At 48.3% G+C, this 14,064-nt stretch overlaps 5 protein-coding genes across 5 annotated transcripts; 2 read left to right on the top strand and 3 right to left on the bottom strand.

Moving 5' to 3' along the window:
• Positions 1-17: 17 nt before the first annotated feature.
• BKA55DRAFT_692880 (uncharacterized protein) lies at positions 18-664 on the bottom strand (the record flags this gene model as incomplete). Its single annotated transcript, XM_046199842.1, has 2 exons — positions 18-386; positions 437-664. The coding sequence occupies 2 exons, from the start codon at positions 662-664 to the stop codon at positions 18-20; spliced, it is 597 nt and encodes a 198-aa protein (XP_046047210.1).
• Positions 665-1,128: 464 nt separating this feature from the next.
• Positions 1,129-2,141, bottom strand: BKA55DRAFT_102728 (uncharacterized protein). Its single transcript, XM_046184678.1, has one exon. The coding sequence runs from the start codon at positions 2,043-2,045 to the stop codon at positions 1,593-1,595; it is 453 nt and encodes a 150-aa protein (XP_046047209.1). The 5' UTR covers positions 2,046-2,141; the 3' UTR covers positions 1,129-1,592.
• Positions 2,142-6,505: 4,364 nt separating this feature from the next.
• Positions 6,506-9,642, bottom strand: BKA55DRAFT_740532 (uncharacterized protein; the record flags this gene model as incomplete). The annotated part of the gene is made up of 9 exons (XM_046201445.1): positions 9,389-9,642; positions 9,294-9,363; positions 8,269-8,396; positions 8,069-8,214; positions 7,526-7,663; positions 6,957-7,059; positions 6,754-6,900; positions 6,604-6,621; positions 6,506-6,558 (listed from the first exon to the last, which is right to left on the bottom strand). Exons 1-9 carry the CDS (start codon positions 9,504-9,506, stop codon positions 6,506-6,508), a joined length of 921 nt encoding a protein of 306 aa, XP_046047208.1. The 5' UTR covers positions 9,507-9,642.
• Positions 9,643-10,514: 872 nt separating this feature from the next.
• BKA55DRAFT_575464 (uncharacterized protein) lies at positions 10,515-11,600 on the top strand. Its single transcript, XM_046193386.1, has one exon. The coding sequence runs from the start codon at positions 10,636-10,638 to the stop codon at positions 11,452-11,454; it is 819 nt and encodes a 272-aa protein (XP_046047207.1). The 5' UTR covers positions 10,515-10,635; the 3' UTR covers positions 11,455-11,600.
• Positions 11,601-12,323: 723 nt separating this feature from the next.
• On the top strand, positions 12,324-14,029 carry BKA55DRAFT_575459 (uncharacterized protein). Its single transcript, XM_046193385.1, has 2 exons — positions 12,324-12,778; positions 12,823-14,029. The coding sequence occupies exons 1-2, from the start codon at positions 12,694-12,696 to the stop codon at positions 13,845-13,847; spliced, it is 1,110 nt and encodes a 369-aa protein (XP_046047206.1). The 5' UTR covers positions 12,324-12,693; the 3' UTR covers positions 13,848-14,029.
• The last annotated feature ends 35 nt before the right edge of the window (positions 14,030-14,064 follow it).

The following is a 14,064-nucleotide window of genomic DNA, read 5'->3' as shown; positions in this document are numbered from 1 at the left end:
GCGTTCACTACTCACCGTCAGCGAGGACCAGCCTCAACTATTGACGACTCAGTGCCCTGCTCAACATCTCTGGGCTTTCTCTTCCGACAACATCTCACAATGTACCAAGTAAGTACGATGCAGAGCCAAACACCAGAGCAGATGCCAAGGATGAGATACGTTGTCTTGTAATCGGGAAGTTCCTCGACCTCCTTGCGACGAACGAGCCAGGAGAGGGAAGCTGGGAGGTTAGAGTTGGACATTGTGGTGATACTCTGGTGATGTGTTGGGGATGGGTGATGAGGGTGAAGTGATGAGGAGAGAAGGGTATTTATACTGCGCTGTGAATATGTGATGTTCTGATGATTGACTGATTCGCTGTGTTCATGTAGGTGCTCCTTGGTGTTCTGAACAGGCACCTTTGAGTGAACTACCGGCGTGTGCTATTACTGTTTACTGTCTCTGGGGGACCTGCACCCTGCTCAACATCTCGAGCCCTTGCCCGACGAAGTCGAATGGTCCTAGCGATGAAATACCAGAGAGGCGGTACTATAAAGAAAAGAATAATGCCGCCGACAATACCGAGAGTGACGGCCTGATCGCTTTTAGACTCAGGCGCATCGTCTCGGCGAACAGGCCAGGAGAGGGACTCGGTGAAGGCAGCTGGGAGGTAAGAGTTGGTCATGTTGATGTGTGAGGATGTGATGGAATGATGAGGATGAAGGTGATGAGGGCGATGCGGAAGAGGTTTTTAAGATGCATCGTATGTGATCAAGTGCATGATTCACTGCTTTGTGTTCATTGTGTTTGAAGGTGAATGGTTTGTGAACAGTATCCTTTGTCGTGAACAAACACATCAACACTGCGATGCAGAGTAACTAGCAAAGGGCAGTGATGGCAAAGAACAGTGACTGTTCTTATTGAACAGAGAATAACATCCAATTATAGCTATTAATACACTCGGTTCTGCCCATCTTGATCAACTAAACACAAGTTAACCATCTCCAACATGTACACCTTGGCTTGCTTTGTTCTTGTCGGGCTCATTGTTCTAGCCTGGATGGTATCAGTCTGCATAGCAATGAGACACCGAGACTCTCCAATGTTGGATGCAGAACGACAGGAACATATGGGCGAAGAATTGAGAGACTCAAACACATATGAATATTACCTGAGGTAGACAATCAATCAATTCAGTGGTGGCGGCGGCTGGTTATATCTTTTGGACATTCCCCATCGGATGCTTCGGGTACTTGTGGATCCCCTCCATCAGCATCTCCAACCTCAACTGGCTATTACCTTGCAGCCATTTCCAAATCAAGAGTGATTTCTCACGAATCTGCATCTTTCCGTTCCCCACAGACCGGGCCGCATCTATTGTTCCTGAAGATCTGGTGGAGATGCAGGGGATTCACGCGGGACACTTTGAGTTGATGAAATGACGGCCACCGTCGAGACTTTATTCTAGTCTTAGTCTACCCTCAATAAATGTCAAGACCCATGTTCTGTAATCCATCACTCCTAAGAAATGCCAACTCAAATGACACCAAACGCCGTTCATGAAAGGAAATCCAGCGCGCTAGGCAATAACAAAGTCCTGAAGAAATGTCGAATTACTTGTCGTCCTTGTCTCCCCATATGGGAGCGTTGAGAGGCTTGCTGACACCAAATCCAACACCGACAGCAATACCAACGACGAGAAAGATGATCAAACCCTTGACGATCCATCGATTGCGTTGGCTAAGCTTGGCCATGCAGGTGCAGCGGTTCTTTGCCTTTGCGGCCTTGGCCTGTTTCTTCCAGTGATCCTTTCCAGGCCAAACTTGGCAATCGGTCTTTCTGGCGAGGGGGGTGCTTGATGTTTTGTGCATGCATGATTCTGATGTTCGGGTTGTGATCATGGCTTCGATGTCGGTGTCGAAAGGGTTGAGTTTGTCTGTTTGAGGTGTAGATGTTGTACTGATGCGAGGGGTTTCGGTTACGGTCGCATTTGTAGCAGCTTTCTCAGGGATTGTGAGGTTTGTTTCGCCGCTTGGGCGGGAGAGTTTTTCGTAGTTCGAAGGCATGATGTCGGGTTGTTTGTTGGGATCAAATTGTCGACTGATTGAAGGATTGAATTGAAAGCTATCGCGGTTAGTGGACGCGTGGCTATGGCTGGTGTGACAGTGACACCAACTGGTAACGGCTGGTACATACTTGAGTGAAACCAATTGATTGGGGATACGACTCAGCGCATGTAGATGTAGGAAATGTCGAAGAATGAATGTAGAATGCAAGAGAGTCTTCAATCGGCAAGGAGTGCAGGTGATGGTCTCTGTTCAGAACATGGATCTTGGATCGTCGGTTCGTTCAAGTCCGTTCGGTGATGGAACGCTTGGATTGGTTATGATGGGTCAAGTAATAAAGCCAAGAAAATAGAAGAGAATCAAAGATTATCTCTTCAAAGAGACGAGATTGCGATGAGAAGAAGAAAACGTTCGATGCAAGGGAGAGTAATGGGACCCTCAAGAGAAGGAACCTTGTATATGAGTTCTTTCTCAACGAACGCAACGCAACGCCACTGATCACTCACTCACTCGCTCGACTGACTTCCACGAAAGACGAAGAAGAGGAGAACAGAACCTCATGGGCAATGGACATGACAAGAGGGAACCCCTAACTAATCCAAAATGAACCAAGCCCCCTGGAGAATTCAACGCTTGGGCCCGAAGCGGGTGCGCTAACGATGGGCTTGCCGCCTTTGAGCCTGGCGGGAGCTCGCAGCTAAACGAGCTAGGTCCAGCGGGGGTCCCCGGCTCTAGTGGCCCACTGTTGGCTTAGCCATTGCTACGCTCTAGATTGCTCCAGGACCATCACCATTCAATCGAAACATGGCATCACCAATGAAGGTTTGGTCCGTCTGATGCATAAGAGTACGCGCGTATGCATTCACAATTCAGTGACATGCACAAGACACACACTGCCTACCTTGGTGCACCTTGAACTGGGCTTGTGGCCAAATTCCCCCGCAGATAACAAAAACCTCAAGTCAATGGTCCAACGGGTCGAATTCAAAGGCCCATAGATCCATAGATCCCATGTGGCACGGCTGCATGTCCCTAGACCAAGATCGATTCCCACGAATAACACCTTCATCCCTTCAAAATGGCTCAAGTTTATCTAGTCGATTTACCCGCATCCTGATGCTAATTCTTGGAGCGCCACCACCAACATGGGTTAATCGCCGGCTCTTGGCCCTGACTCGCCCAATTGTCAAGCTTCATTCAAGCTGTGCCATAAGAGTATTGCTCTCCGCAAAGCCAAGAAAGATTATTCTTCTTGGCGGCCGAGATGCCGTGATCGTGTGTCTATCATGTTGTCTATCTTGAATGTCACGTTTCCATAAACTGATGATAGTTTGGTCAGTGGACTGTCCTGGGAGTGTCATCTGGCATGACTTCACACATGACAGTGATCACCGTTGATCCTTCAGGAGTCAGCCAGGAACAAGGCACAAGGTCAAACAGCGGGAGTTGAAAGCCACAGAATTCCTGCCCTGAATAAGAAGCTTTCCACGAAATCTTATTCAAGTGTATATTGCCACGATCGATGAATCCGATGATTCTATGGCTCGGTCCTTTTGTGCGTATTCGTTGTGTTTCAATCACGGCACAGCATCCACTTGTGTTTTGGAGTTCCGTGTATTCTTATCGCACTCGGAATCGTGTCCGTGTCTAGCAAGGATACCCGCGTATAGGATTCGTTAATAACTTGATCATGAGCTGCAATTAATCCCAATCTCCGCGTATAATAGAAACGATATAGAATCAATAAAACAGATTTACGTACCAAATGCGAAATCATCCCCAATGCAAGTATCCCCCCAATGCAGGTGAGGAGTTCTTCAGTTAAAGTCCAGAACCTGGTCTCTGCATTTGCTGGGGTCCCTGCATTAGCTTCCATTGCCAAGGAATGGGATAAGAAGAATTCTAGACTTGAGTTCAGCAGGTGTTCAGTGGCGCTGTCATTGTACTGCATTGTGTTCCGTCAATGCTGCCACTGATATTGTAGCCGTTTTTCCTTACCAAAAACGGACTTGAAGCTGGAATGTTCATTGTTTCTATTGCCACATTTGAAGGTTTTATGGCGATACAGTCGGTTCAGCCGATGACGACAGTAACACCTTAGTGGCAGGACGGCAGTTGATTGAACCGACTGTACTCGGATTTTTGCGCTTGATGCGAATAAGTGGTGACAATCAAGTCTCTCCTAAGTGGGAGTCTAACTTGTAGGATCCTTGTCAGGGTGTTTAATGCCCACAAATATTGGTCTAATTTGAGATCAGAGTGCCACAAACGACAGCATCATGCAAACTTGATCTCAGTGTATGTGTCGCTCAAGGTAGTCGGGTGTGGGAGTGCCTGAATGCTGCCATCTCAATTTCTTCGTCAAGATTTAAGGCCGAGTTGCTTCAATGTGTTGACGTCGTCTAGAATGCGATCAGCACCTTTCAGTTGTGCAAGGTCCTTATCAGCAAATAGGAGCAATACCTGTAAACATGTCGCAGAGCGCATAAACTTGCCTGAATGATCAGCGCGAATATACATTGAGACTCGCTGAAGTTTATGTTCGAAACATCAAATTGGAAGCAATGCATGCCAAACGTGGTGTATTCCTTGACGTGCATCGCGTCGGAAATTGGAGCGGACGGGAAAAGCTGCCGTCCTTAGATCTGTGTCTCATCGGAGGGCGGTATCGTTCTTTTGCCTCAACGTTGTACCTAGATATCCAATCACTTTCGGCCTGTCCAAGGTGAAGTAACCTATGGATAGGAAAGTAACATGCGAAGGACACCAGCGATCCCGCACGTCCTCACCACAATGACCAACGCCGAACAATGCAATCGGACTGGTTACTCACAAATATAGGTACGATGCACCAAATGTGAGGCCAATGGACGATAGCCGCCGGGTGCCTTGATGTGCGTTGTATGAGGCAGCCCGCAGAAAACATTTGGGAGTGTAAGACTGTCAGCGTCATCGATGTTTGATCATCCAATACCTGAAAAGATGGCTCGACTTGGAAGTCTTCCATGTGAGTTGACAAACCTTTGCAACCGTAACGAGCGCCGATTTTACCGGTTGCCGATGCATCTGGCAAGATCCGGAGGGAAAGGTTGACAAGATCCCATCAGCGCAACGGAAAGATTGAGATGATAAATTAAGGCACGAAGCTATCAGCTCGACCTTAGCTTGCCGACATTGTATCCTGGCACTCAATCAGCGTTCTTCAGCTCTATGCAAGGGTTGGTGACTTACAGCAACAACCGAAACGTTGTATAGCATAGAGATAACTCTTCGCTTGACCCGAACAGCATTGCCACGGACTAAGCGGGATCTTCAACTTCATCAACATCGGAGGAAGTTGACAGGACTTTATACGCAGACGGGAAGACTGAGCTTGGTATCTCGAGACGCGAAGCAATTCAGCTTGGCCTAGGCTTGACAGCAGCGTACCTATACGCAAACAGTATCCCAAGCTGTATGCATGAGTTAGTGAGTCGCGGACTCTTGAAGTCGTCAAAGTCAATGGGCATTGGAGGCTTGTTGGGAGTGTGTATGAGAATCGAGTCGATGAGCCGTTCCGCTTGAAGTGCAAGACAACCGTGGTGCATTCGCTGACGAGCATCACGCCCAAGGGAGTTCTTGCAGGCCGTATAGATTTGGGGATGGTCTCCCTTGTTCGCATATCACTACATCGTCACGTAGATAGGACCGGGTTTTCGACTTGAAAAGTCTCGAACGCGATGGACCCCGGTTCTGGACTGTTTGAGGCTTCTGGAAGATCATACTAGAGTAGTCAACAAAGACCAGCATCAACAGAGCAGAGGGAAGTTTGAGGTTCGTATCTCGAGTCAGGGGCTAAGTGCTCAGCTTGATCCAGGCGGCCAGCTTTGTTTCGGTGCGAGTAATAAGCATTCTCATTAAACGTTGAGCGTCTTACAAAGACATTGGAGAATGCAGTTGAGCGTCGAAAGCTGACAGGGAATCGGTTGGAATCTGTGGAGTGTGGTGTCAATTGACAACTTCTTTGGTTGTAACGGACGCCGCTCCTCCAAGCCTCCTGACTTGGATCGTCCTGAAAGGATTGTTAGCAACATTTCAACCACCAACAGCGCAGACTAGAAGGTTGTATCTGGTATCTCGAGATGAACTGAAGTGTTCAGCTCGAGCAGGCTGCCAGCTGATGAGACAAATAAGCAACGGCGTACGTTCAACGTCTTGTAACTTAAAAAGATGATAAGAGTGCAGAAAATCGAGGGCGCATAGGCAGTGGGCTTGAACAGCCATCGCTAAGGAGATTGTTGGGGCATGGCTCTGTCAGAGCCTGTCAACGAAGTGCGTAGGGAAGGGCCGTCGTTTGTTGCTACACGAGCATGTAAACTTAAAGCCAATTCTAACCGCCATGTATTCTTGACACAGTGTCTCCTGTAGAAGGGATCGGATTGCCATATATCAGGCTCAATCGTTGAAGTTCAATCGCGGAGTCAGGATTTGGGTGCAATGGTGAGGGAGAACCGCTTCTGTGAGGCGTCAAAGTCTAGACATGTCAGCATCCTCCAGCATTTGAGTTTGGGGAACTTACAAAGAGTGTAGATGACTTCTGGATGTGACGGATAACAACATGGAGTCAATCATCCGGGCCGAGTAATGCTAGACCGTCCTGTCATGGACGTGACTTGGGGGATTGTTGGTAAAGTCAGCACTGTAAAATTGAAGCTAAGTAACCGTATACCTTCTTTCGACTTCTCTTCAATATCTAGGGCAGGCGGTTCAAGCGGGTTGGGGGAGGGATATCTGACTTCTCTGAGGTTATCGTGAAGTCGGGACCTAAGGCGGCGAGAGGTCGAGGAAGCCGTGTCTTTGACGATCGCCCTCATTTCTAGGCATATCATCAGCACTCTACAGCATTTGTAAATTTGCGGGGACTGTACTCACTGGCTGCTACATGGACATTCTGGATGAAACCAGTGTCGATCGCTAAGCATCCCTTTGACTTTCTTGCAGTGCCTCGGGCAGGTGTTCGACCTGCATCAGGTGTCTATGCATATCATCAGCAGTCTCCAGCATGGGACAGTCGTTGGATTGTGCACTGACACTCCAACTTGAGGCCGGTGCCTATCGCTATTCATTCTTCAGCCTAGGTCAACCGTAGGGTCAAGTAATCAAGGGATTCTGGTGGCTTAGGGGCCGCTTCATGTCGGTCGTCATCGTGTCTAGATATAACAGCATTCTTCAATAGCACTTACAGAGTATGCAGGAGAGTGTGTTCGTCGTTTGGGCCGAACTGATGGCAAGCTTGGAAACAATGCTGATTGCCTTCCTCTTTTCAATCACTCTCGGTGCCTCGTGGGCACTATCCGAGAGGGTTGGGCAGTTGAGGAGCTTCTGATACAGCGGTTAGACGTGTTCAAGTGAGTATTGTGATCAAGTGTCAGAGTTTTGGAGGCCGCGTCTTTATCGGTTGTCATTATACCTAGGCACAATCAGCACTCTTCGAAGCATACAGAGTATGAGAGAGCAGTCGTCGCTCGGTACTGCACGAGGACCATAAGCTCAAGAACAATGTCGGTCGTTATGCCCTTTCGACTGACTCTAAGTGGCTGTTCGGCTACTCGACGGGTTGAAAGAGTGAGGAGCATCTGCTATAGCGATTAGATGTCAGTCATCAAATCAATATTCTTGTTGCCCGAGCGATAGAGCTGTGGAAGTCGCATCTTAATCGGCTGCCGTGGTGTCTAGGCACTATCAGCATTGTTCAAAGCACTTGCAGAGTATGTATGAGTGTAGTTGTTGCTCAGGGCTACACGGGTATTGTCAACTTGAAGCCGATACCGATTGCTTGCATCCTTTCAAGTTACCATCAGTATCCCTTGAAGGGTATTCGACAGTGAGAGAGCTGAGAAGTATCCGGCACCGCGGTTAGAAGTTGGTCGTCAAGCCAGTATGCGTGAAGGCCGAGTGATAGAGCTGTGAGGCCGCTTCTTCATCGATCATAATCGTGTCTAGATATCATCAACACACTTCGGCAATTGAGACCGAGGACTTACAGGGAAGTCGGCGAAGAGCACAAACGATTGCCTTGGTTGATTAGTGCTAAATTGCGCTGTGACTGACTCACCTCTGATCGCAGTCCATGGCCCAGACATCGGGAGCTTCTTGAGAATGTGCAGGAGAGTGCAGTCACCGTTCCGTGCTATACGATCATTCTAAGCTCAAAGCTAGTACCGATCCTCCTGCATCGTGTTACCTTGCCTCAGCGCCGCAGGGAGGCTAGTCGATGGATCCAAAGAATTGGTGTGCGTCTGGCATAACTGTTGAATGTCAGTCCACATGTCGATGGCAGCCTCTTCTGGAACCATTGGGTCCAGATCGTCGCTAGCACTCTTCAGTAGTTGAGGTTGAGGAACTTACAATGGGAAATGTTTGAGCAGGTGGCGGGAAGGAAGCACGTGGCAGTTGTCTGGACTGATTCGTGCTGAGTGTATTTGGACCAAATAATTGCTGAGAGAGTATGAGTGTCGACTTTTTCGTATGCTCCTATGGGCACCCGCGATCATATGGAACCAGATTCGAGCCACATCTGAGTCCGTAGGAAGCTTGTCGTCAGGGGTCAAGCACCCGAATCTCATTAACAGACTTGCTTGCCGAGGAACAAGTTTTTGGACGGGGAATTGATGCTGTCACTGACATGTGGCGGTTTTAGCTGTAGTAGATGTTCTATTCAGAAGCATTATCCGAGTCACCTGTTGGTCGGCAAGTAGTTGAGTTCACCATGGCCCAAAGACGAGTCGTAGTGAGTCATGGTTGGATGCCGGGGTGTGTCTGCGTCTCATCAGTGAATTTCCTAGCGACATCGAACCTTGGGTCAGTATCTATTAGCAGCTTGTTTATGGAGACAACATGCTGGAATCGGTGAATGGGTACTCTTCCTCAGACTGTAAAAGTTCTAGCTGCAGCCAGGTGCTTGATGCAGAAGCAATGTCAGTCTACTCGCCTTCACTCGCCTTTACCCGCTGATCCATGAGCGTCATCTTCGTTACGGCCGCAAGGCCAGTCGCAGTCGGTCACGGTTGGAAGAAGTGTGGCTGCATCTCATTAGTAGGGTTCCTGGTGACACCGATACTGGGGGCAGTACCTTTTGCGACTTGCTTTGGAGGGTATAAGATGCTGTTCAGGGTAAATTGATGCTCTGACTCGGCCAGTCAAGATTTTAGCTATGTCACATCAATGAAGAAGCATTATCGGTCTACTTGTCTTCAGCCGCTGATTCACGAGCAGTCATCTTTGTCATGGTCGAGAGGCAAGTCGTAGTCGGCCATGGTGAGAAATCGAGGGGGTATGTCTGGGTCTGATCAGTAAACTCTTACTCCCAAATCTTGGGGGCAGTAGCTCGATGCTTGTAACGTGTGATCGTAGTGTCTGTAATGGTTCTGTAGCTTCGCCCTCACCCTCGTTTCCATCCTCTGCACGAACCTCTATCACCATGATGGTTCATACTCGAGTCAGCCCGGAATCTGGTCATGGAGAGGAGGCTTCCGATCATGATTGTAAGCGGTAACTCAACTTCATTGCTTGGAGAATGGTAATTTTGCCTATTCCTGGATGATGGATCAGTATTCACCCTAATTATCAATCATGGTAACATGGTTCTAGTGCAGATTATATCAGTACATCGAGATCTGAGCTCGAGAAGCTTCGCCAGTAACTAAGGGGCTACAAACTTGTGAATGAGATCTCGGCGTTTCCGCTTGGAAAATGATGGTTCTATTGATGAAGGGCGATGAATGATGCCAGATGGATAGTGGGAGTTGGATGAAGGATGGTGCTAGTACTGCTTGAGGGCCGCAGACTTGTGAACGAGAGCTCCATATTTCCGCTTGAAAAACGAAGAGTCGTTGATGAAAGGTGATGGGTGATGGGTGATTGATGATGAGAGATGATGATGGGAGAGGGGTGATTGATGATTCTGTTGATGAAGTGATGGATAAAGATGATGATGGGTGATCGAAGAGGAGGGATTGAGACGGTTCACGGTGAGCTCTTGCCATTCATTTTGTTCCCCGTGACTGCTTGCTATGTCTTCAGGAAGGCATCACTGTTCTCGGGAAGCAACGCGCCAGTGCTTTCCACCTGCCGTTTGCATCACCTTTCCCTCCGACACCTTCTCTTCTCAATCATCGCCGTCCTCTCCAAACTCTCTTCATCTCACTCTTCTTGGTCGTTACATTATCTTCATCATTCTTTTCTTTTATTGACCTTTATTCGCCGCCTTTGTTCACTCAGTATACACCATGGAGAAGCCATACTGTGGAAATTGGCTGTACGATGACAAGGATCTCGCTCCAGTCAACGTCCTATGGGAAACACTTTGCTGTCCTTGCATTGTTTACGGTCGATCCAAAATACGCTACGATGATGCTGCCTCCAGAGAGCATGAATATGATTCACCCCCAAATGGCCATGTCAAGTTCAGGATCAGCAAAAAAGGAATCATCGACACACATGAGGAATACTAGTCGAAGCCTCTGAAAAGCCCCTCCATTTCTTCTCCCTGCTTGACATTCGCAGCCTGCTTGCCTTGTAAGTGTGCCATCTGCAAGTCAACCACTCTAACATGTCAGTCTATGGTATCTTGATCTCCAAACTTCGTACAGATGTTCGCAATCTCTACAACATCGAAGGAACCCGTGATCAAGACAATTTATATGGCTGCTGCTATCCATATGACAGCCTCATTCAGATCGAACACGAACTCATCAATCATGGACATCATCGGAGGCCCATTTGCTGTGGGTATAAATCCCAACCTTCGATGACCACATCCGCGAATACTTCTAGATCGCACAGCAAGGTCACCACTTGTGATACAGAACCCGATGAAAGTCTTTCATGTATACCCGAAGGTTCATCCGAGAGCACGTCACCTTCATCTGCAAGCAGCCGAAGCAAGCCACGAGAGAGATCAATCGCTCAAGATCCAGTTGCACCCACCGACGCAACACTTGACCACAGCCATGACCTCTCCAAAGACCCGAAAGGACCATATCGAACCAGCGGACCTCACAAGTTGAAAGATGACACTTCTACTCCTGCGTATCCTCTTTCAATTCATCAACTTCGAACCGATACAAAGGCACCGGCCAGTCCACCTGCGGTTCATCGACACGATTTGTTTCAGGACGCAAGCGAGACGCATACTACCCAATCCAATCACGATATTGGATTCGATCGAGTTGAAACATACCGAGCTAGTCCTGGTCATCAGCTTCTACAAGACGAAAAGACACCAGGAGCGTATCCTTCAACTCATCATTTGGCCCATGATGTGGTGACTCGGACCAAACCACCACGGCCACACAAGCTTGAAGGGGATGAGCAAGTTCCGAGCAGGTCGGCAACTCGTGGGCCACACCATCTTCATGAGGACAAGTGAGCGAGGACAAGCGGCGAGGGTCGAGAGTCCAGACGACGACAATCGGTGGATAATATTATTATGATTCAACCTCAGACACGACAGTAGTATTATCACTTCATAGGAGGCTTTACAATAGATATATTGCTTCAACTGCAACCTTAGGTGACCATTGTAGAGAGAGTTGTTATCAAAGCATTGGTGAGCGAGATTACAGAATTTATGGTCACATATGGTCTCTGAGTTGGCAGAGGCTATGCATGCGACCTGGTCAAATTTGTGGCAAACGCCGAGGCCGAAATGTCTGTCTCCCAGCCTCCAACTTGCAGCTCAATGCATTAGTTGGATTGGCGTTGCACGTAAGTATCATCAAGAGGGGTTCGACACGGACACGACGCGAGAGATCGCGGGTGGTCTGGCCTTTAATAGTGACAACCCAAGTTAAGGTTACACTTTACAGGGACCCGTTTCAGTGGAGGCAATAGCTGGTTGGCGATCAACACGATTGTCAGATCAGCTGAAAGACGACAACCAATTGGGTTTCGGAAGCTATCAATGTTGTGATGAGACATGGTCGCATATTGGTGACCGCACAAAGCTGGCTGGGCACAACATGGTCATTGACGAGTTCAGGCAATGAGTTCAGGAGCATTACACAGATCAAGGAACACGAACTCGCGCTACATTAAATGTCTTCATCCTGCATGCTGAATCTCCCTTGCATTGGCGCTCAACGCGACATGGAGCAAACTGGGTTGACGCTTGTGGAGTTTTGGACGTCCCACAAGGCCAAGGCATGTTGCATTGAACGAATCATTTTAGAAGAGCCCAGTTAGCGGTGACCAACTTGCATTGATTGAGGGGAAAACACCTCAGGCATCAAGAGGCCATATCTTGATCTGAATTGATGTCTGCTGCTAATTTACTGCGTACTAATTAACACGGTCGCGATTCTACATTTCTCGTTTCATACCTGTCTGGCCCACTGCCCTCTGTAGGCATTCTAGTGACCTGCTTCTAGTGGCCTGCCCGTCACGTCCGCGCTCACGTCCAAGGCACGACGCCCTAGAGTGAACCCACTTTCGCGCTGAGCTCCCTTATTACCGATCTTCTCCACGCGCCCTCCGCACCAGAACCCACCTTTAGCACCTCTTTTCTACCCGCTCTCTCCCACTTTCACTCATCATCGTCTTCACTCATTTACACGTTTGACTCACGCGATAACAATAAACAATAACTTCACTCGCTACTGGGTCCATCATGGCTACTGTCACTCGTCAACCATTTGCTCCCCTTGATGGGACTCGTCTTCAGACCTTGACAAGTCTCAAGAACAGGCAAAATGGTATGTGGAGATGCGGAGTGTTTGGGCTTCACTGACATGATTAGCTTTGCCTACTGGTGGTAAACGAAAGGCTGAACTGATTGATACCGATGATTCTGAAAATGTCGATCCTACTTTTGCCAAGCGATCAAAAGGTTCAAAGGACAAGGACATCCTAAAGGACAGCATCCTCAAACCCTCCGCCTTTATCCTCAAGTCTACAGTGTCAGCATCTGTGCCTGCATCTGTGTCTGCATCTCCCATTCCTAATCGCCTTACGAGCCCTACCAAGACCCGACGCACTCTTCAACCTAAATCACCCGCCAAACTCAGCTCTGGCATTTCAAAGTCTTCTCCCATTTATGCTCCAGCTGGTCGATCTCCTACACGAAGCAAGCGATCTGGTATCGCATCTAGCCGACGACGTACTGTTGGTCCCTACACTCGTGTTGATCCTCCTTCATTCAGTCTTGGTTCTGCCGCTCCATTTTCTCTCGATGCTGCTCTCAAGGGTACTATTCCTGGCTATGGCGCCAAGAAAGAACCCATCACTGCTCTACATGAACCAGACATGAAGGCTAGCTGGTTCTTTGACATTCACGAGGACACACCTGAACAAGAGATGACCAACCTTCTTCAACACAGCACATGTGTACTTGATATTTCTTCCGACGAGGAAAGTCAACGAAAGCTCAACAGAGATCGTGCTGAGGGTCGCGATAAGGAAAATGTTCCTCCTCCTGATGATATCTCTCAAACTCGTCGCGCGCCAAGAGCTGATGAGATGATTGTTGAGAAAGAGCGTGTCGCATTGGGAGAAATGAACACTGCCGACTTTTATGCCGAAGGGTGTGATGAGACGTCTGTCATTTTTGTACCTGAAGATGAGCCAGTACCTGAGGTGAACGCGACTGCGACAGTGGCGGAAAAGCCTATCGATCCTTCAACAGAAGATATCGACAACCTAATGGCCAAGCCCACAGAAGGTTCAAGCAAGGCTGCAGTTTTGGAACCAATTGAAGGAACGGGAGAAAGTTTTGAGTTATGGGAAAGCGGTAGCGCACATGACGAAGCTGACACAAGCTCATGAGGAAATGAACAAGTCATGAATTGTTATGGTAATGGATATGGAATGAATGATGGAATGGAATGGATACGGATGGAGGAGTTCGGCCGGCGTACCTTTTCTTCTCAGGCTACCAAGAGCTGGGGCTGTTAGTTTCGTGATTATATTATTGTCTGAGTATTAATTGATTACCTGAACTGTCTGAATGTCTACTGAGTGCAAATTATGATCTGATTTCTGT

Source organism: Fusarium redolens (genome assembly GCF_020744475.1).
Source record: "Fusarium redolens strain MPI-CAGE-AT-0023 chromosome Unknown BKA55scaffold_12, whole genome shotgun sequence".
Taxonomy (NCBI): Eukaryota; Fungi; Ascomycota; class Sordariomycetes; order Hypocreales; family Nectriaceae; genus Fusarium; species Fusarium redolens.
The sequence above is the reverse complement of the archived record's forward strand: the minus strand, read 5'-3'. Positions and strand labels throughout refer to the sequence as shown.